This window comes from Ambystoma mexicanum, chromosome 7p, assembly GCF_040938575.1.
Source record: "Ambystoma mexicanum isolate Mex_15411 chromosome 7p, UKY_AmexF1_1, whole genome shotgun sequence".
Taxonomy (NCBI): Eukaryota; Metazoa; Chordata; class Amphibia; order Caudata; family Ambystomatidae; genus Ambystoma; species Ambystoma mexicanum.
In genome coordinates, this window is record NC_090939.1 from 44,934,965 (window position 1) to 44,957,166 (window position 22,202).

General features: G+C 46.2%; 1 protein-coding gene and 1 long non-coding RNA gene across 2 annotated transcripts in view; both read right to left on the bottom strand.

Annotated features, from left to right (window-relative positions):
* The window catches only part of LOC138525670 (kelch-like protein 9), a 454,357-nt gene that overhangs the window by 96,138 nt on the left and 336,017 nt on the right, over positions 1–22,202 (bottom strand). Inside the window, exon 5 of the mRNA XM_069635739.1 lies at positions 10,675–11,470. Coding sequence (XP_069491840.1) covers positions 10,675–11,470 — 796 coding nt within the window. The remainder of the gene's footprint in view (positions 1–10,674; positions 11,471–22,202) is intronic.
* Positions 19,286–20,510, bottom strand: LOC138525671 (uncharacterized). Its single transcript, XR_011283406.1, has 4 exons — positions 20,416–20,510; positions 20,221–20,322; positions 19,804–19,897; positions 19,286–19,702 (listed from the first exon to the last, which is right to left on the bottom strand). It is a non-coding gene; the product is annotated as an uncharacterized lncRNA (long non-coding RNA).

Consider the following 22,202-nt stretch of genomic DNA (forward strand, 5'->3'; position numbering starts at 1 on the left):
GGGAAGTGTGCCACCCTGTAAAAATCCTGGACAACGGCCTGCCTTTCTGTGGGTGTTCTGGGCATGTATATGTGCCTGCGGACTGAGGGGCGCGCTGTCATGATTGTCAAGACCTGGTGTAGGCAGCGTGACTGCGTGGCCTGTGAGACCCCCCCCCTCTATGGCAGTAGTCCACTGAAAAGACCCAGTGGCCAACAAATGCAGGACATTGAGCACCTTATCCAAGGGTCTCAATGCTTGGGAGCAGAGGGTGGGGGATGTAAGGTCATCTTCCCACTCCCTGACCAGGTCTAGGATGATACATGGTGGAAACCTATACCTGCCATAGACCTGGTCGTCAGGCATCCAAAAAAGGCTTGTCCGTGGTGAAAAAATACATGCCCTGGCTATTCTCCTCCTCCTGCGGTGTCCCACGATTAGTGCTGCGACAAATGGGGCATTCATCGTAGCTGTATATACGTGTATGTTGTTTGCGCGCACTTTTATACTGTGCGCGGGGACGTTTCCGCCTGCCTTCGTGTGGTGGACGCGTTGACACCTGTGCATGTCTTTTGCTGTGCGCGGGTTTCCCGTATTCGAATCCATGAATACGGGTTGTTCACGTGCATGTGGGCGTTCTGTGTAGTTCCCTGCAGTACTTCCCCAGTTACGCCTTCTTTTTCACACCTTATTCCCCATTCCGTGTGTTACACCCACTGTTCCACCCACTTTTGTTGTGTATGCCGTGCTATGTGCGCTTTTGCTGTGCGCGTAGCGCACGCCGTTTGATGACGTGTGTGCCCTCATGCGCCATGCACGGATTTGGCGCACAACCAGTGGGAAACAAGCGCAGTGCCTTCCTTGAATCGCACGCGTGCACGTGCGCTTGCTTTCTCACGCTTGCGACACCTTGCGCCTGCTTGCGCTGGGATTTTCAGCGCACGTTTGTTCCATGAATCGGCCCCTAGATGTCTTAGGTTAGATAATAGAACCGACTGAGAATGAATTAGATGGTCATTTATGTCTATGTAGAGTGAGTCAGCCTGTGGTGTTATTATCAGGCGATACAAGGATGCCAGCTTCCATTCTTTGAGTGCCCTCAAACCTAGCTCGTATCTCAGGCTACATGTTGACAAGCTCTGGGTGAGACTGAGGACCTTCTTCCACAATGGTCCCTCTAGTTAATGACAGTTCATGTTCCAGAGAGAATTCTTTATGTGCCGTGGCACATAATATCTGCATACTGGAGTACATTTATAGTCTGCATATCGGTGGGTTAGTAATAAATAGTGGCCCTCATTACGACCCTGGCGGAATTCGCGGTGCTAAATGCACCGCGGAGCACGACGGAAAGCCGCCGATAGCGCCATGGGGGTTGGCGGATTTTCCACCCCATGCCGAACTTGGCGGAGCGGTAAATCCCCAATCCCCATTTTGCCCTTCCCCATTCCCATTCTTGCCCCATAGGGTATAATGGGAGTGGGGAAGGCGTTAATTACGCCACCGTAAAATACGGTGGCGTAATTAACAACGAGGTCCCGTAGCGCCATGGATTTCTCCGCCCGGAAAAACCAGGCGGAGAAAGGCTCCATGGCGCTACGGGAACTCGTAGTAGGGCGGACGGGTCCGCCGCGAATAACGCTGGCGGAAACCCACTCCGCCAGGGTCGTAATGAGGGCCAGTGACAAACTATTCCAGGTATTTTTCACATTCACAATACATTAACATCGTCACGGCACATAAAGAATTCTGTAAATATGTCTTCTTGTTAAAATAAACCTTCCTGTTTTTTGTACCTTACGGTGATCTCATTTTCAAGCTAGAACTCTCCTAGCTCTTCTGCAAGGAGTTTTGTGACCCCCCTGTCACGCCTTTGGCCTGGGTAGCCGTTGACTCTACTCCCCTTTATCTCTGTACCTCTCAACCCTCTAGATTCAGGCCCCCAAAAAAAGAGAGTTCCGCCCATTTTTTCTTACCAGTTCATGTTCCAGGCCATCGATTTGGCTTCTAGGCCATAAAGAATTAGCGGGATCAGTTTAGCTGTATAGAATTTTATCACTGGTGTTATGGAGAAGTTACGGTATTTCATCACTAATTTCTTCATGTCTTCTCTCTAAAGTCTATGTTCACTTGGCCAGCAGTTGGAGATGCATATAAAGTGAAACCCAGGTAGACTGCCTCTACCATCAGGATTCTTTGGCCCTCCAGAGTCCACTTATACTTAGGGACCTTTCTACCCGATCTTTTAAAGATGACTATTTTTGATTTTCCTGGATTTATTGATAGATTGTTGTCTCTTGCGTATGTCCCCAGTGCATTTAGAAGGCGCTGGAGCCCTACCGCTGTGTTATCCACCAGCACAGTATCATCGGCGTAAGCCAGCCATCTGGTATGACATGCATTGATTTTAGGGCTGGCCAGCGCCGATGCATATAGTGCTTTCGCCAGGTCGGCCAGGTAAAGATTGAATAGGAGGGGAGCCACCAAACATCCCTGTCTTACTCCCCTCTCCACTCTTACATGGTCCGACAAGTGGCCCTTTTCATCCAACCTGACCCTTACAGTGGTATCTTTATGGAGGTTGACCAGTATTGCTAGGATGGCCTTCGGGAGACCCCAGCCTTCCAATTTTCCCAGAGGCAATCCCTGTTTACTCAATCGAATGCTTTCGAAAGGTCTATCCAGACTCCATAGAGCGGAGGCCCCCTTACCCTTATTTTTTCACTAAGAATGCCTAGCACTGCATCATTCAATGCTGTAGAGTGCCCCTTGCAAAATTGTGTCTGGAATTTTGGCAAGATATGTTTTTGCCTGACCCAATGCTCCAGCTCCTTCAACAACAATCCCATAAATATATTACTTCCTACATCAAGGAGGACAATTGGTCGGTAGTTGGCTGGGTCTGCTCGATCACCCCCCTTGAAGATTGGGATAACAGTAGCAGTCTTCCAGGATGGAGGAAATACTTTTCTCTTCAAAATCTCATTAAACAATAGGGTTAGCAACCTAACCTAAACCATAGGCCCACATTATTCTTCAGTACCTGGTCGGTTAGCCCATTTGGTCCTGCTGCCCTAGATGAAGATGAATTTCGTATTAGCCCTTAAAATAGTGATTTGACTATGTCTTCTTGTATTGGATGGTCAACTGTTTAATACACTCTATCTCAGGTACTAGATTGCTTTGCATACTATTTTGTGGGGTTTATAGATGGTTCACCAAGGCCCAGAAATTTCGGGAATTATTTGTACACAAAATTCCAAGCATCGACTCTCCGCCTCTTTGAAGGCCGGGCATTTGATGACTATGTGACTAGTTTTTGTACCCTCTCTTTACATTTGTGCCTTCCTTTTTTTGTCACAAATCTTTCTTTTTTTAGCAGGTCTCTTCATCAAACACATGGTGATGTGATCTCTGCTTATATGTGTTTGCCTCTGTGGGGATAACAGTGGAACATAGGAAATCCAGGAAGACGAATGCGTGGCATCTACCCTCTATGAACTCTTCAGGTAGCGTTTGCAATATATCAGATATTTTCCCTCCCTTTTATATTTTACCAACCTATTTTTCCCATTGTTAACTAACAGCGGTTGCTATTGGCGGTCCATAGTTGCTATAGACTCCGCTGAGAAAACTGCCTCCAGACATGCATAGTGACTTGTCCCTCCATTTTTGACATTAAAGGACTTGCATGAGCTGAAAAGCTGGGGAGAGAGGAAAATAGAATCAATCGTAGAAGATGCTTTACCCCACTTCCATGTTGCTCCCGGGGATGTCTACCTCCATTGTACCATTTGCCATGTTTAAGTTCCACCCAGCAAGGAACCTCACCCTTCTCCTTCCCATTGGTGGAGATCCTTTTTACGTTGTATCTACCCTCTCTAGACTGGGTTGAAATACATTGCATGTTGAAATCTCCTGCGATTAGTGCTTGGATTCCTGGATACTCCAGATTCACTCTAGTTAGTAAGACTGCCAAGGATTCAAGAAAGACAGTGTGTTTGATACAGGTGGGGTACCAGTATACATTCATTGCAATTACTTTTGGTTGGTGGTCACTGGTTCTCAATTTCAGTTTAGTTGCCAAGATTCCTCTATGACTGCTAGATATTAGTTCAGACTCGACTATTATGCTGTTTCTGGTGGCTATGATTAATCCACCTGAGGGTCTCTCCTTCCCCCAAAATACCACTGGTTGATGTAGAGTTGTAAAACCCTCTATTTGAAACGAATTTACAAGCCAAGTTTCTTGGAAGAATAATATATCATTGTGACCAAACATGTTTTCCTTCATGGTTTTTGTTTTGAAGGAATTGGAACCCTGCGTGTTCCAACTCGCCACTCCTTTCAACTAAATAGGTTCTTGTTCCCCTCTCAACATCTGAAATACCTGAGGTAGGATTTCAGGGAGCATGGACCAGACTCTCTTCTGTTGGTCACCCTGTTTTAGAGTTTCCTACAGCAAACACTTTCCCAACCATTCCCGAATCATTGTTTCTCTGATCTGGTTCCCCCCTGCCCCTTTTTGATGTATACCCATCATTTAGGTCCAGTCTTCCATCTGGTAGGGTTGTATGAATCTCCAGACCGTCTTTCTGGAGGTCTTTGGCCACTGCTAGGATTGCTTTTGCACCCACTTTCGATTTTAACCCCACTTCTGCCACAAATGCAGTTTTCTCCAATGGAAATGGGGGAAATTCTATATCATCAGTGGAGAATAGATATAAATCTGGAGTTTGCTTAAGGAAGGACAGAATAGCACCATGGTTCAAGGATTTATAGCTGGTTGCCTTTGCTGAACTTTTATACCAGAGTCTTCGGGTTTCTAATTTTTCAGGGCTTATCTCGTGGTTCTTGACCTTTGCTTCTTCCTCTCGCACTTCAGCTGTTGAAGCCCCAATCTCTGTTGCACACTCCCAAAGGCCCATTACATTCCTCCTAGGCTACATTACAGTTCCTGATTTCTGTCTTTGAGATGCTTTACTGTGTTTGGAGGGCATTGAAATGATCTCTTGAATGTCCTGATGAATGTTTTTTTTTCCTTTGTAGAAACATTGGGGCCAGTTTTACATTTTTAGTTTTAGGTGGAGTGGAAGTAATGTTCTGGTTGATTGATGGTTTTAATGTCTTATTCTTCCCCCTGCAGGAAGATAGGTGCCCATGTTACTGACCTTTGCACCATCTTTACCTGGGTGGGTTCAACATTAGCAGGACGCTGTAAGTTTTCTGCCTTTTTAGGTCCATCATTTGCAGTCTGTAGACAACAAGTGGAATCATTTCCTGTCCCATCGGTTACCACCTCTGTTTGTAGCCCAATACTTACTCTAGCAACCTCTACTCCTGGTGCTTGCTCAGCCTTGGTTCTCATTGAATGGTTTCTCTTTCACGTGGGCCAACGTTTTTCTTCTTGGCCTAAGGGAGCATTCTCCTGTTTTTTTGGGTCTTCCTGGATAGGTTGTCTCAGTGCTTTTCCTGTGACATTTGTATTATCCGCGAACGGGATTGTAAGGGCATTAATGAAGCTTGCTGTTCCTGTTCCTGTATTCTTTGGTTTTTGCTTTTTTTGGCTTCCTTCTTACTCATTGGAGATGACGATTTCAACCTTTTCTTCCTTAGCTCCTTTCTTTTAATGCTCCTTCTTCTTTGTTAATTCTGGTGTATGCCTTCAGTCCATGCTCTTTCATTTGCCTCCTCTGTTTCGACCAAAGTGAATTCTTGGTCCAGATGTTTCTCTGTCAGATCTGCTTCCTCTCCCTCGGCTATTTGAGCCATTCTTCTAAATTCTTCCAGGATCGATTCCGAGAGGGGAGTATCGTCACACCTGTGACCTAACCTATCATCCAAGAGTGAAGCCTCTGCTGCTCTATTCCTTGGTTCACTTGATCTGTTGATCTGGTTCATTGCGTCACACATTTCCTGGAGCTCCTTTCCTTCATTCTTTATAGCCAGCAAAGCTCCCAAGATTGCTGTTATGTCCAGGCCCTTTTCACTGACCTCCATTAGCATGTTACTTAATGCTGGTGATGTTGCTATGTTGATTGCATTGCTTACACCCACTATTGATGAGTCGCAATTTCCTACTTCTCTCGTGAGCTCCAGCAGAATTCCTGCATGGGACTGGACTTCACATTCCAGTAGGTCAATGACAGTCACTAGGGAGTTAAACACAAAGCTCAGTGCCGAGAGCGTGACCTCGCTTGTTTGATTATCCTTTGGATCTGCTTCTTGTCTTTTATGATCTCCCCTATCCTGGTGGTCTTGTCTTGGACTTATCTCAAGCACTGAGTGCTGTTCCAGTCCTGGGTCTCCTAGCGTTGGACGTTGTTGTCCCTTTGTTGTTTTTGGTAGATGAATGTTTTCATTTGTAACATTTCCCCCCAGACTAGAATCTGCCACTGATTCGGTATCTAGGTATCGGATGGCTGTTGTCTCAATGATCCTTATTTCTTGATCTAAGTCTCCCAAGCTCCAATGTTTTTATTTTTTGCAAAGCAGTCCTTTATTTTCTTTTTGATTTTGGAGGTTGTTAAAGTATATTCTAGGCCTCGCTTTAGTCGATGCTTAGCATCCAATTGGGCCCCACCACACCTTTCTTGGCCTTCCCGGGCCTGATTGAGCTCTTGGGCGTGGATTTGAGCATTCACCGTAACATCCTGTATTATGGCTTGGGACTGGCTGCTCTGAGTTGTCTCTGAGGCGCCTATAGCATTTATGATTTCTGTGTAGGATCCATCCCATTCTGGTGCCCTTGGGTCATCCACCATGGCTCCACTACGTAAGTAGTATTTTGCCATTTACGTTGGTCTCCGCTTGAATTTCTTGAGATGTCAGTGCTTTGTAGAGATTTATGTGTTTAGTATTAGCTGTTTTATCTTCCCAATTCTACTTCAATCAGACCCACCCATCAATTGTTAAATCTCTTGTAACTTTTGGGCCATTCCCCCTGTGCCTAGTGTGCCGTTTAATATTCACAATAAACTGCGCACGGGCAAAACGAGATCCGGCTTTACTTGTCTGTGGGGAATTCCAAAAAGGGTTTGACTTAAAGACTAGTCATTTTCTACCCAATCCAGTTTTTCATATGGAGCCCCACTGACCTGTTCAGGTTGATGAAGTTGATGAATACCGGATGGTGCCGATGTTGTGAATAGTACAGGTGCTGTTAATGTATGACTGCCGCCCAGCCGACCAGCTGACCAACAGACCAGCCGACCAGCCAACCAGCCGACCAACCGACCAGCCGACCAGCCGACCAGCCGACCAGCAGACCAGCAGACCAGCCGACCAGCCGACCAGCCACCCAGCAGACCAGCAGACCAGCCGCCCAGCAGACCAGCCGACCAGCCGACCAGCCGACCAGCTGACCAGCCGACCAACCGACCAGCCGACCAGCCGCTCAGCCGACCAGCAGACCAGTCGACCAACAGACCAGCCGACCAGCCGATCAGCCGACCAGCCGCCCAGCCGACCAGCGAACACAAACACACTGCTCGCATACCATGCATGCTCTGCGCTGACCGCGGGTTTATGTGCTAGAGCTAGTGTTTCAAGGCTCCTCCTCCAATAATGATCAGCAGGGAAAGCAGACTTCAGGCAATGCCCTGCTCCACCAGTACCTAGTCACACAAACACACTGCTTGCACACAGCCTGTTTTCTATATTATGTTTTCCCTTCAGAGCAATAAAAAACTAATATTTTAACTCCAAATGTCCAAAACTGATTCTGTGATTCTAAACATGGGGTGATATTGACCCCTAGTGGGCCTGAGCAGTATTGTCACTCATCATCTTTTCATTGACTTTGAAGCAAGGAAACCAAAATGGGGTGCACAGCTAGAGCCCTGACCTTAAAGCAATGTTCGGACCCTGCCGGGGCCTAGCACCAGAGAGGCACTTAAAGCCCTAGGCATACCCTCTCTCCTTTTTAGTGATATGATAGGTTATTTATAACACACTTAATACCCAAAGGTTTCTAAGCACGGACCCGGGATCGAACCAGTGTTGCTCCATGTGGTCTTGCTTCCAAGGCGAGCACATTGCACCTGAGCTGTCCTCCCAAGATTCGGTGTGAAGAGCAAAAGTGAAGTGAAAGATGAAAAGTGTATCAGCTCAGGTTGCCCTTCTCCCACTGGTAGGAGGACCAAGACTGATTTGCAAATGCTTGATGCCAGACCGCAATGGCGCATATGAGCTAAAATGTTAACATTGACGATGGCCATGGCTATTTCACGTGGTTATGATTAATTCAAATTGATCACTTTTTGGCTTCTCTTACCCTTGTTTTTGCTCTGGTCGTGTTGGTGTCATTGCTTTCACTTTGAAGTTGGAACATGTTCTCTGATAGGACCTTAGTAAGCCCTGCAGCCAATCCATTATGAGGCCGTCAGACCAACTTCCTAACAGTACAAGATTCGTATTTATTTATTTACTGTGCTTTACTTCAAGAAAAACAGAGCCTTGCACAAAACCTAGACAAAGTGTGTTGTAAAATACATCATACACAATATATGAATACTTTAATATACATTCTCTCTGGGGAAGTCTCTCTGGAACGATTGATACGCGTTCTGAAGGTAATTGTTTATGTCGGCTATTGCCCTGCAGAACTTCTGCATGCAAACAAATATTATTTAGAGAATAGACTGGGCCAGTGTATTTAGTCGTTGATTTTTAGGGGTTACAAGTTGTCGTTTTATTTTATTTTATTCTTGGTGTTTCTATGCATAGGAATGTTGAACACTAGCAGGGCTTATGGGATACATTAGATGGTTATGGGCCGACACGTGTCATAGTTCTTACGGGTGTAGATTAATTCTAGATCTAAACAGCAACAGGTTTGAAGAGTGTTCCATTGGTTCGTTCATGGAGGCCAAGCACTTGCCGGTGATGGTTCGATTTCTCAGCACAGTAAAGGATGGCGGCACTGACAGCTTTATTCTAGAGACTGGGGAATGGGAACGTAGTCAGGAAAAGTGGAATTTCCAGGATGTTTTTCTATCCCCCATATACCATATATTGCTGCATGCACAATGCACCTCACATGGGCGGCAACATTTCATGCACATGGATTCTCATGGGATCAGAGTTGCGGAAAGTGTGTGCAGAGTACCCAAACGTGTCCCCTAGCCCACGGCATTCCCAGTTCCTGCAATTTGCAATGGGAGCAGTTACAGTGCTATACGGCGCCATGGCTTTGACTCTGACAGCTGTAGGTTGAGTGCATTCTGCATGCAGATAAAACATTAGTATTAACTGCAGAGGCCCGGCAACACATGGGAACAGGCCTAAAACATGCAGACGTAGAGCACTCAACCAGTACATTTCCAAAAGTGTTTTAGAAGCCCAGTGAGTGGGTGGGTTCCAAAAATCAAGGTTTGTACCAATAATATCACTGTGCCCAGCTGATCGCAGTGTGAAATACTATTTGCTGCACTGTGAAATGTTTTCAGTTGTTAATGTTTGGCCTCTATACGCTGTCTTTCCGTGAGTCTCGAGGATGCTCTGCCGGAACGACCACTCATTCCTGAGAAGACACCGCAGTCTCCATAATCAGTAGGGCTCCCTCAGTCCTGTAGGACTTCAACTTAATATGACAAATTTGACTGTTTTAAATGACGGCTATGGTGGCCCCTGTGATTGATGCCTAACCCTGGATCTAAAATCCTGACTTGCCCTTTGTTACAATGGCAACACTTTTCTCACACGTGAATTTAATATGGGCTTTATAGACAAAACTGACAGAAACAGGTTCATTGCTCATACCTAAGACCAGTGGCAGTAGCGTTGCAAGCCCACTAAGCTCTCCAAGCTGAGTGTATAAAGGCCGCCCAAGTAGTGCAAATGCCCAACCCCATGTATGTAGAGCACCAAAAAGAGGTCAGATCATGGACCAAGAATACACATCACCAGAGACATGCTGGATCCCTAACCCGACAAACACAGGCCACTAAAGAGACACCAAATCCCCAACTCAAAGAGAAGCAAGTCCCCAAGTCAACATGCACAGGCCACTAAAGAGACACCAAATCCCCAACTCAAAGAGAAGCGAGTCCCCAAATCAACACAAACAAGTCACTAAAGAGACACCAAATCCCCAACTCAAAGAGAAGTGGGTCCCCAAGTCAACGTACACAAACCACTAAGAGAAAGAGACACCAAATCCCCAACTCCAAGGGAAGCAAGTCCCCAAATCAACGTACACAGGCCACTAAAGAAACACCAAATACCCAAATCCAAGAGAAGCGTGATCCCCAAATCAACGTGCACAGGCCACTAAAGCAAACTAAGACACCAAATCCCCAACTCAAAGAGACGGGAGATCCCCACATCAATGTGCACAAGCCACTAAAGAGACACCAACTCCCCAACACAAAGAGAAGCAGGTCCCCAAATCAACATACATAGCCCTCTAAAGAGACACAAAAACCCAAATCAAAGAAAAGCCACTCCCCAAATCAATGAACACAGGCCACAAAAGAGACACCAAAGCCCCAATCAAAAAAAAGCAAGATGACCAAATCAATATTCACAGGACACTAAAGAGACACCAAATCACCAACTCAGAGAGAGGCAATACCCCAAATCAATGCACCCTGGACACTAAAGACACACCAAACCTCAGTGCTTTATTGTCTAAACCTTCACTAGTAGAACATCTTATAACACTTAAAGACCATTTATCAAACATTCTGGTACCTATCTCTCCATTCATGTTCCTTCCTCCAACAGCGTATAGGCGTCCCTTTAGGGCACTGAGATGGAAAAAGGTTCTCTTCTCATTGAGTGACGCTAGCTGGCACCACCTGTTGAAGCGTGGGTCGTAGCGGAAGGCACTGTCCACAGCAGTCTTTCCCTTGGTGTCATAGTTGCTTTGACCGCCCACCACATAGAGAAAGTTACCAATCACCGCCACACCATGCTGATAGCGGGGGACATCCATAGCTTGAAGAGCCTTCCATGTGCGGGTATTCATATCCAGTAAGCGCAGCTCCTTGCTGACCACCAGCTGCTGCCGCATGACCCCACCCAGTGTGACAAGCTGAGTAGCATCAGAGCGGATGGCGGTGCGCTCACTTTGCATCATGGGCTGCATGTCTGGAAGCATTTGGTAGTTGGAGGCCTCCAGAAGTAGGTTGAGGCATGCAGTGTCAGCATGGAGGTATCCAGCTCTCTGGGTGATACCCACCAACTCCTGGGCGGTCAGCAGTGGGAAGCGGATCTTACTCATCAGTTTGTAGGTGTATTGCTTATGGGACTCGTCCTGGGTGAGCCAGGCCGTCGCGGCCCTATAGAGCTCCATCTCCGAGCAGCCCTTCAAGCTGTTGCAGCTGAAGATGTGGGCCAGTTGGTCTGCGGACAGCTTCATGTACTCTCTGGTGGATAGGAATGAGGAGAAGTTGCGCTGCAGGAAGTCCTTGACGTATTCCTCCAATCGGCCAAGATGATAGGTGCTGGCGATGCAGCTGACCTCAATGCAGTTTTCTTGAGTCACCTAGGGAAAGAATTAGATGTTGAAATTAGTTTTGAAGACGTGGCGTCCATCTTGTCAGTTTACTAACTACAAATTAATAGCATAGCACATTAAGAACTTTGTTTAAAATTCTGGGGAACCGAGCATCAATCCATTGGGCCTCTAGCAGCTGAGATTAATATATCAGATAATCATACTATTATGGAAGAAAGACTCATTGTCTAGACCAAATATCAATAGGTAGAGTGGTATGGAATGCGCCGGGCTCCGTATGGGCAAAACATGGGTAACACGGGATGTCACCTACTGAGAGCCCTGCATGTCCAGTGTTACTTATTTACTTTTCATTGTATTTAGTGATTTAAAAAAGGATCCTTTAGTTTGAAATGTGTGGAGGGTGGCTGGTGTGGTACAACATTAACCACAGAGGTTGGTGGAGGCGGCAATTCCGAGTTTGTTTACAAGAGTGGACCAGTGGTTGTAGGGGAGAGTGTATTATGGCAGTGGGGTAGGTGCTTGGAATAGTGTGGTAGGGATTTAAGGCACACCCCTACATTTACTGCTGTGCTGACGTCCTCACTATTCAGGGGCCCAACCTGCCTCTCAAGGGCTTTGTGTGTCTCTGAGTCTAAAGAACCTTATAGATTTCTTTGCACTGTTTTGCATGGGACCCCACCTCTTTGTGTTGTGCCAGTGGGTGGTGGGATCTCAGGACTAACTAAAAACTGAGTTAGAGATATACAGGGATGTGAAGCAATGGCCTTCAGCCAGAGAGAGACTAGGACGTGAAGCCCTGGTCTTCAGTGGTGAGTGTAATGATAGACTATGTAGTGAGGTCCTGACTGTCATTGGCAGAGACAGACTAGGAAGTGAAGCCCTGAACTTCAGTGGTGAGGTAGAGATGGAGCAGGGATGCACTATGACGTGAAGTACAGACCTTCAGTGGTAAGGAAGAGATAAACTAGGAAGCCAGGAAGTCAAGCCAAGGCCTTCAATGGTGAGGCAGCAAAAGACTAGGGGCCTCATTACGACCCAGGCGGACTTCGCGGTGCTAAATGCACCGCGAAGCATGGCGGAAAGCCGCCGATAGCGCCATGGGGGTTGGCGGATTTACCGCCCCATTCCGACCTCGGCGGAGCGGTAAATCCCCAATCCCCATTCTGCCCTTCCCCATTCCCATTTTTGCCCCATAGGGTATAATGGGAGTGGGGAAGGAGTTAATTACGCCACCGTAAAATACGGTGGCGTAATTAACAACGAGGTCCCGTAGCGCCATGGTTTTCTCCGGCTGGTAAAACCAGGCGGAGAAAACCTCCATGGCGCTACGGGAACTCGTAGTATGGCGGAGAGGTACGCCATGCACTACGCTGGCGTAACACCCTCTCCGCCAGGGTCCTAATGAGGCCATAGGAAGTGAAATCCTGACTGTCAGTGGTGAGGTAGAGATTAACTAGGACGTGAAGACTTGGTCTTCATGAAGTCAAGTCCTGGCCTTCAATGGTGAGGTAACGAACGACTAGGAAGTGAAGCCCTGGCCTTCAGTTTTGAGGTAGAGAACGACTTCAACATGAAGCCCTGGCCTTCCATAGTGAGGTAAAGAGAGACTTGTACATGAAACACTGACCTTCAGTAGTGAGGTAGAGAGACTAGGACCTGAATCCCAGACCATCAGTGGTAGAGACAGACTAGGAAGTGAAGCCCTGACCGTTAGTGGTGAGGTAGAGAGAGACTAAGACATGAATCTCTGACCTTCGGTGGTGAGGTAGCAAGAGACTTGGACATGAAACACTGACCTTCAGTAGTGAAGTAGAGAGACTCGTACTGGAAGCCCAGACTATCAGTGGTGCGGTAGAGAGAATAGGACATGTAGCCCTGACCTTCAGTGGTGCATTAGAGAGATACTCGGACATGAAACACTGACCTTCAGTAGTGAGGTAGAGAGACTAGGACCTGAAGCCCAGACCATCAGTGGTAGAGACAGATGAGGAAGTGAAGCCCTGGCCTTCAGTGTTGAGGTATCGAATGACTTCAACATGAAGCCCTGGCCTTCCGTAGTGAGGTAAAGAGAGACTTGGACATGAAAAACTGACATTCAGTAGTGAGGTAGAGAGACTAGGACCTGAAGCCCTGTCCATCAGTGGTAGAGACAGACTAGGAAGTGAAGTCCTGACTGTCAGTGGTGAGGGAGAGATTAGCTAGGACGTGAAGCCTTGGTCTTCAGTGCTTTGTGCTGAGATAGACTATGAAGTCAAGTCCTGGCCTTCAATGGTGAGGTAACGAAAGACTAGGAAGCGAAGCCCTGGTCTTCAGGGGTGAGGTAGATAGAGACTTGGATATAAAGCCCTGACCTTCGTTAGTGAGGCAAGGAGAGACTAGGCCAGGAAGTCCTAACCGTCAGTGGTAGAGACAGACTAGGAAGCGTAACCCTGGCCTTCAGTGGTGAGGTAGAGAGAGACTTGGATATGAATCCTTGACCTTCAGTATTGGGGTAGAGGGACTAGAGCATGAAGCCCTGACCTTCAGCAGTGAGGTAAGGACAGACTAGGAGTGAAGCCCTGGCCTTCAGCAGTGAGATGGAGATAGACTACGAAGTCAAGTCCTGGCCTTTAATGTTGAGGTAGAGATAGACTAGGAAGTGAAGTCCTGACCATCATTGACGAGAAAGACTACGAAGTGAAACCCTGGCCTTCAGTGGTGAGATAGTGAGATACTTGGACATAAAGCCCTGATCTTCAGCTGTGATTTACCGACCTGCCTTAAGTACTGGCAGGGAGCTCAGGGAACTGCTGCTAAGGTAGCTGCTGGGGCTTTTACTGGCGTACCTATTGTTTTACTCTTTATTACTGTGTCTGTTGGTATACTCCCTTCCCCAAAACCACCTGCTGTGTGTAATTGTTCTTAGGGCTGCACTCGGGGCTACATTCATTCATTTGCACGCTGCCAGAGAGCACAGTCTTTTCTCAGTGTTTCTTGGCAATGCGCTCACGTGACTTCCCGACCTGCATTAAGTACCCAGGGGAAGCTCACAGAAATGATGCTAAGGTAGCTGCTGGGGATTTTACTGGCATATCTTTGTTTATTTTTCTTTATTACTGTTTCTGTTGCTATACTCCCTCCCCCAAAAGCTCCTGCTGTATATAATTGTTTTTAGGGCCGCACTCGTGGCTACGTTAATTAATTTGCACACTGCCAGAGAGCGGAGTCTTTTGTCCGTGTCTCTTGGCAGCGCACTCATGTGATTTCCCGACCTGCATTCATATTTTGGATAGTTGGACAGTGCAGCGGTCGAGCACAGCGGTCGAGCACAGCGGTCGCGCCTGATGCACGCCAAAGGCCCGGAATAGGCAACCGCGTCTGTGCTCGTCCGTGCTGCGGATGAGTTGTGGCCACCTTCTTGCCATAATTCAGCTGACACTGTTGCCCCCACTACCTCTTTAGTTCCTTCACGTGAGATCCTGTTACAGCTAGCTCCGGCCGATACCATCTGACCCACTGGCCTTCCTTTTTCACCTGTTGTGACTATAAGTTCCGTTCCATCAGGCAATCTACCCTCTCTCTGGTTTAACGCCCGTTCCATGGCTGCCCATTTACTTGCCTGCCATGACCTCCTCTTTGATCACTCTCCTGGTGTGGATTGCATCACAGAGACATGGCTAAATGAATCCTCTGGCCCCATAGTGGCCCAGACTCTTCCTGCTGGATATGACATCATCCGCATGGACTGAACTTCTGTCCATCGGGGGCGGTGTTGCTCTTGTCCATAAATCGACTTTGCCAGCATTTTATCATTTGATCATTCACTCAAAATGGAAGCACTGTTGGTACAGCTTTTAATTAAGGCTTCCGTGTCCATTCATCTAAATTAAATATCCAGGGCTGGTGATAGTGGTCAATTTCAACCTCAGGCTCAACAAGGATAATGACCCAGCCTCTGCTCATTTTGTATCTGTCCTGATGGACTTGGATCTCCAGCAACTTGTTGCCGGGCCAACTCATAATAAGGGCAACACTCTTGACCTGATCTTTTCATCCCCTAGACTGGTGACTGTCTATCCAACGCAGGAGCTGGAATCAGGATCATTTTCTGATTCTGTGTACGGTCGAGATAACTGTGGAGACTGCTGCTCTCGCTAAACTTAAGATCCTAAAACGGAATTGGCGCTCAGTTACTACCACCGAGGTGGCGGTGGAGAGCACCATGAGCTGCATTGCTTTGCAGCTTGTGGACTTTTCCTCTCTTGCTTTGCTGTTCTCCTCTACAGCAGAACGTCTCGCAGCACTGAAATGGTGTCAGCAGTGGGTCCGACACTCAGACTCCTGGTATAATGAGGATTTAAAAGCATTGACACTTAAACAGAGGCAGGCTAAGCGGGGGTGGAGGAAATCATACCGGCTGGATGACCGCCTGCTGCTACGCTCACCGCTTTTGCATACCATAATGCCATTAGCATGACTACAAATAAGTACTACTCAGGCAGGATTGAAGCAACCCTTAATAAACCTAAAGAATTATTTGAGGTTATTGTGGTCCTATCCACCCCTCCAGCCGAGCCGGCTGGCATCATCACTTCTCAGAAGCTCTGCCACTCCCCATCCACCCTTTTCACTACCAACATTCCTTCTATTTGTGATCAAATTACTCGGTCCGTCCTAAAGAATGGCAGATTTGCTCCCGCTTGCCGGTATCTGCTCTGGTCAGTTCCTGGTTGTCCTCCTCTTCCTTTTCTCCAAAGGACATATTGTTGGCCACCGCCAAATTAAAATCTGCATCTCCGTTTGATTCAATCCCATTGGTCATTTGTAAAGATCTCATGCCTTCTATTGCACTCTGGGTTGCCCAGGCAATAAATCACTCTTGCAATTCTGGTATTATCCCCCTGACCTTAAGCACGCACTGGTGATCCCTCTTTTAAAGAAACCCTCATTAGACCCCTTGGTTCTGACAAAAATATGTCCTATTTCTCTGTTGCCTTCCTTCACAAAACTGCTAGAGGCTCTGATCTCTCACTTCTTTGACTCCTTTCAATCTGGTTTCCGCCCCGGCCACTGCATAGAGAGTGTGCTGGTATCTGTTGTAGATGACACAGCTCATCTCTCTGACCAGGTGGAGTGGGAGCGCTGACATTATTAGAACTGTCAGCGGCCTTTGACACCATCGACCATTCCATCTTCCTAGACCGCTTGACAGGGGCGAGGATTGCCAGGCAGGTGCTCCTCTGGTTTAAATGCTTCCTGTCAGAACGGCAGAGTCTCTTTCTCTCCCCCACATTCATTCATCCTCTCTTCCTCTGTCTTGTGGAGTTCCTCAGGGATCTGCCTTGTCCCCAACTCTATTCAACATATACATTCAGCCTTTGGTTGGGCTCATCCACTCTCATGGCCTCCGGTGGTACCCGTATGCTGATGAGACGCAGATAATCTTTCGGCTGGACCTTTCCGAAACCGGTTTGGCGTCTCAGCCGCAGGGCTGCCTGGATGCCATGGGCTGTTAGATCGCCAACAACTGGCTGAAGTTGAATGGGGACAAGACAGAGGTCCTGATGGTGGACCCCCCTCTGCTCTTTCCCTCTGGACTCACTCTTGCTGGCCTTCCTCTCGGGTCATTCCCGTCACCTGTGCCTTCAGTGAGGGACCTGGGTATTAGGCTCTCCTCTTCTCTTTCTCTTGAAGCACAAGTAGCTTCTGTATGTCAATCTGGCCATTACAAGCTCAGGGTGTTGCGGAAGGTGCTATTTTTTCTTCCTTCCATGCTGCATGCTCCTGCAGTAGCTTTGCTTGTGTTTAGCACAATCGACTACTGCATCTCTTTACTTGGCTCAGCCGCTCTATTTAATGCGCCACTTTCAGCTCTTGCAAAATGCTGCTGTCAGACTAGTAACCCAGACCCCCTTCTCTATGCACATCTCTCCTGTTCTGAGACAACTGCATTGGCTCCCTGTTGCCCGAAGAGTTCAGTTTAAAGCTATGTGCATAGTGCATCAGGCTTTTTATAATACTGGAGCATAATACCTGCAGCTCAAATTTCGCCCATATGAGCCCAACCGCCCCTTACGGTATCAGGAGTCTCTTGCTATCCAAGTACCCTGGGTGCGGCCCACTCGTGCAGGTGGCTGTGCTTTCTCTGTGGCAGCAGCTAAGCTCAGGAACATGCTCCACAGCCGATACGTGCTATTTGGGATCACCTCTCCTCCCTGCGACTTTTGAAGACCCTTCTATTAAGATAATCTTTTCTCAGCTTAACTATCTTACATAGCCACAGTGCCACGATGCCCGTGGGTGTACAATGCGCTTTACAAATGCCATTAAGATAAGATAGGATTAGGTCTTCAGTGGTGAGGCAGACAGACTAGGACATGAAGCCATTCCTTCAGTAGTGAGGTAAGGAGAGACTAGGACACAAAGCCCTGACCCTCAGTAGTGAGATAGGGAGGGACTAGTACGTGAAACCCTGACCGTCAGTGCTAGAGAATGACTGGAATATGAAGCCCTGGCCTTCAGTGGTGAGGTAGAGATAGATTATCAAGTTGTGACGGTGCGACCCTGGCCAAATCGCCTACTTCCTGGAATGGGGAATGCCAGAAGTACTGCGCCAGCCTTGAGTCAGCCAATGACTCCATTTGCCCGAAGGGAAGTATGGAGTCCACCAACACCTACGGTTTCTATAGTGATACTCTGGCCCAATCATGTTTCCAGTTAACGGACAAGGAACACACTCAATCGTTGTTGCGAAACTCTAACACCGAATCCTGTGCTATCAGTACCCTCCCCCAGGTGCCCCAATCACCGGTTCCTGATATTCCAAAACCCGAACTGACAGTGCAGATGGCGGCTAGTATCGGAAGACTGTGGTGGTCCACTGCAAGGAGGAAGGGGGCGAGGTTAGAGGGAGTGTCCCGGCAGCGGCCCGCTCTGGGGTATCTAATTGACTGATTCTAACACACTCCCTCTTAAAATCATTACCGGAACTGGCACTAGGCATATTTTGTTCTGCTTCTTACAGAAACTACATTGCGACGAGAGGGAAGAGAACGACCTGCATTGAGCGTGCGAGGACGAAGAAAAGAACAGTGCAGGAACACCCCTACTGGCAGATCACTCTGCTAAAGAACAGTAGACTGTACTCAGGGAACTTAAGCAAGTCTCTATAAACCGTCTACTGCATGTGACGGCAAAGTCTGCTATCCTGAATAAAGGCATGTTTTGTTTCCTTCTCGCAACCTGACTACGCTCATCCTTTCACACAAGTGAAACCCTGGCCTTCAATGGTGAGGTAGAGATACATCGGGTGTAAATCCCTGGCCTTCAATGGTGAGGTAGAGATACATCGGGTGTAAATCCCTGGCCTTCATCGATAGAGATGAAATAGGACATGAATCCCTGGTCATTATCTGTAAAGAGAAAATAGGAAGTGAAACCCTGGCCTTTAAGGGTCTGGTAGAGATGGAGTAAAGATGGACTAAGAAGTGAAGGCCGTCATCGGTAGAGATAGACTAGGGCATTAAGCCCTAGTCTTCAGTGGTAGGTGTGACAGGGCCTGCTTTCAGGCCGTGTCGATTGGGCGGAGGTAACCCACCCCACCCCAACATCCAGACTGGTGGTGGAGTGAGGGTGGCCCCGCACACCCCTCCTTACCTGAAGTATGTCAGCAGCGGGGCATTGGAGGACTACACAGCAGCAGGAGCAGCGCCACAGCCTCAGGAACCAAGATGGAGCCGTGCAGCAGCATATGTATAGAGAATGCCACAAAAACAGCTACCCACCTACACACGTACTAGGTGTGTCTAGTTGCAGAAAGTGCTATCTTTCATGTCAATCAATTGATAAAGACAGAAAAAATAGAGTTATACATATTTTAATTTATAAATACAAAACACTCAAAAAAGTTTTTATATTAAGAAAAGACAAAAATGCATTTTATTTACACATGACATCAGATAAAAAACATTTGGATGAAAGTCAATATTTTCAACCAACCAAGACAATTTCTTTGAACTTAACACAATCATCATATTTTTACGATGTTGTGAGGTTAATAAGGGTGTGAGGTGAACATATTGCTATTTCATATATCACCGACTCATAATTAACTTGTCCTTGACGTGTTTCTGGGTACTAGCAGAAATTGTTGGAAGAAAAAACAACTAAAAATGCTATGAGATGTGCGCTGGACCCATCTTCAGGACGTTGTATAATAACACCAGGAGATGGATGTCAAAGATAGTTCAATGGTTGATGTTCTTCACTTATGGCAATCTAAAAACCAAAGCGAAAACAAACGTGTTAGTAACGTAATAAAAACCCAAGTAAGAGTGTTGTATCCCTATTAGTGTGCACATGCAACAGTTCCCACTAACCTTTTAATTACTTGATTGATGTTTGTGGCCTCAAATGAAGTAAACATATGGATGGATTTCAATTGTCCAAACTGTGGATTGTGAGTCATCAGAACTAGAAGAACATTTTTAATAATTAATAATAAATAAGCCTTAAATGCTCATATTTGCAATTTCTCTTTTTTCATTTAATACGGCTTAATTCGTTTTACACAAACGTTTTGTATAATTATTACACTGTGACATCAAAACAGAGAGGAACCCTCTGTCTATTATCAAAAAACCCACAGGGTTATTTGTCGTCATTTTCGAATCTCACAATGGGGCTGTTTAAATGCTGCCCCAGATTCATTTTGTTGAAACCTATATTGTTTCTGCTCGAAACTAAGTGTACTTTTTTGAAAGCATTCAGTCTGTGATGGTTGAGTAAATAAATACCTTCAGGCAAGATGAAAGTTATTCTTGCATTGGCTTTGACAGCCGCGAGTGTGGTTTCTGCGTGTCTTGTCCGAGGATCAAGCAGTCTGACACTTGCCCAATCTATAGGTGTAAATGCTGAAATTTAGCAGCCTAAAAATGTCAATACAGCCTGTATATAAATGTTTTCTTAAGCACGAACATTCGTGCATTTACCTCTGTAATGCGTTCTTCATCGTAACTCTCTCACTTCCACGCTGTTGGTTCCCGGCGGCGACCTCCAACTATGATTGCCGGATATAGCCGCACTTACATGCAGAAAGCTAGACCTTGACTAAGGTAGCAGCACGGTTAGTTGCGTCCGCCATCTTGAATTAAAAAATGGCGGAAACAAATAATGGATCGTATATTAAAGCCATGGAGAAGCCAAAGTTCTCATAGTTTTAAGCAATTGTTATCCCTGTCAATAGTTTATTTTAACATGTTTATGTCTTCCAAATAGACCATGTAAATATTTTGACATCAATGGAAATAAATGCGAACGATGTGAATTGGAATATCTCTTCTTCTGCTAAGGTGGGGAGCAAATCAATTATCTGAGAGGGTATACCAGAATTTAAATTTTAACAGAGGAAGCAGATTTGAAAAAAAACAATTCAGAATGACTTCAAACAGATCCGCCAAGTTTCCATTTTATAATACTAGACATATGGCAGCCACACCTACATGTTTTTCTGTACCTACATCTTTTTTTTATGTCACAGATGCATAGTGTGCAGTTTTGTCCGTCATCTTCGGGCTATTTGATGGAATAAATAACTGGGTTCCAGCAAAAAGGATAAAAAATGTAGTGAGATGCAAAAAATAATTTGTAAATCACTTGTGCAGAAACAGACGCCATTCAATCCCAATGTTGAGACCAGCCTGGACAGTATTAAGATTATAAATCCATTTCTGTTCAAGTTGTCTCAACTTGCGATCTCGGTCCCCTCCCCGAGGGTGGGCTGGCACTGTTTGAATTATGAACCACTCTATATCTTCAGCAGTATGTTTGGCTTTTGCAAAATGGGCAACTAATGGTTTATCAGGCACCAAGTTTTTAACGCACGAACGATGTTCGCAGATCCTCTGCTTAATAGGTCTCTTTGTCTTGCCGATATTTATTAGCCCACATGGACATGTGATAGCATAAATTTCCCATGGTGTATTACAATTTGTAAAACTCTTTGGATGCCAAGTCAAACAGTTTAAATTAACGGGTTTTGCATTCTTTGTCAAGCGACATACTGAGCAGTTTTCACATTTAAAATGCCCACTGACTGGTGGAAGATGCCATAGTGTTGTCTGTTTCGGGACAGGAGGTGTCTTCAAAGCTTTGTACGTGTGTACCAATTTATCACGTAAATTGGACATACGCTTGAATGCAAAATATGAGGTTTTTGCAAAGCAAAATCCTCAGTTTGGATCAGGGGCCAATTCTTCAATATACAACGACAGAGGTCGTTGCTAATTGGGGAGTAAGTAGAAACACATGTGATTTTTTCCTCTTGGACTCTGCATTGTTTCTCCAAGCACTGGTCTCTATTGATGTTACGTGCCCTTTTCATTGATCGTCGAATGATATATGTTGGGTATCCGCGTTCTTTGAGTCTTTGCGACAAATTTTTGCTGTTGCTGTCGAAATCTTCCTTTGTTGAACAATTGCGTCTAATGCGCAAAAATGACCAAAGGGAAGATTTTCTGGCAATGATTGAGGATGGAAACCTTTAAACGACAGCAATGTATTCTTGTCCATTGGCTTCTTATATAGAGTGGTACTTAGTTTGCCTGAAGATGTTTTATAGATCTCTAGATCTAAAAAGGCTATTTTTTGATGGTCTAAATTCATAGTGAACTTTATGCATGGATCTTGTAAATTTAGCCACACAAGAAATTCTGTCAAAGTTGTTTCACTGCCATGCCATAAAAGGAACACATCATCTATATAATGATGCCAAGTGTTA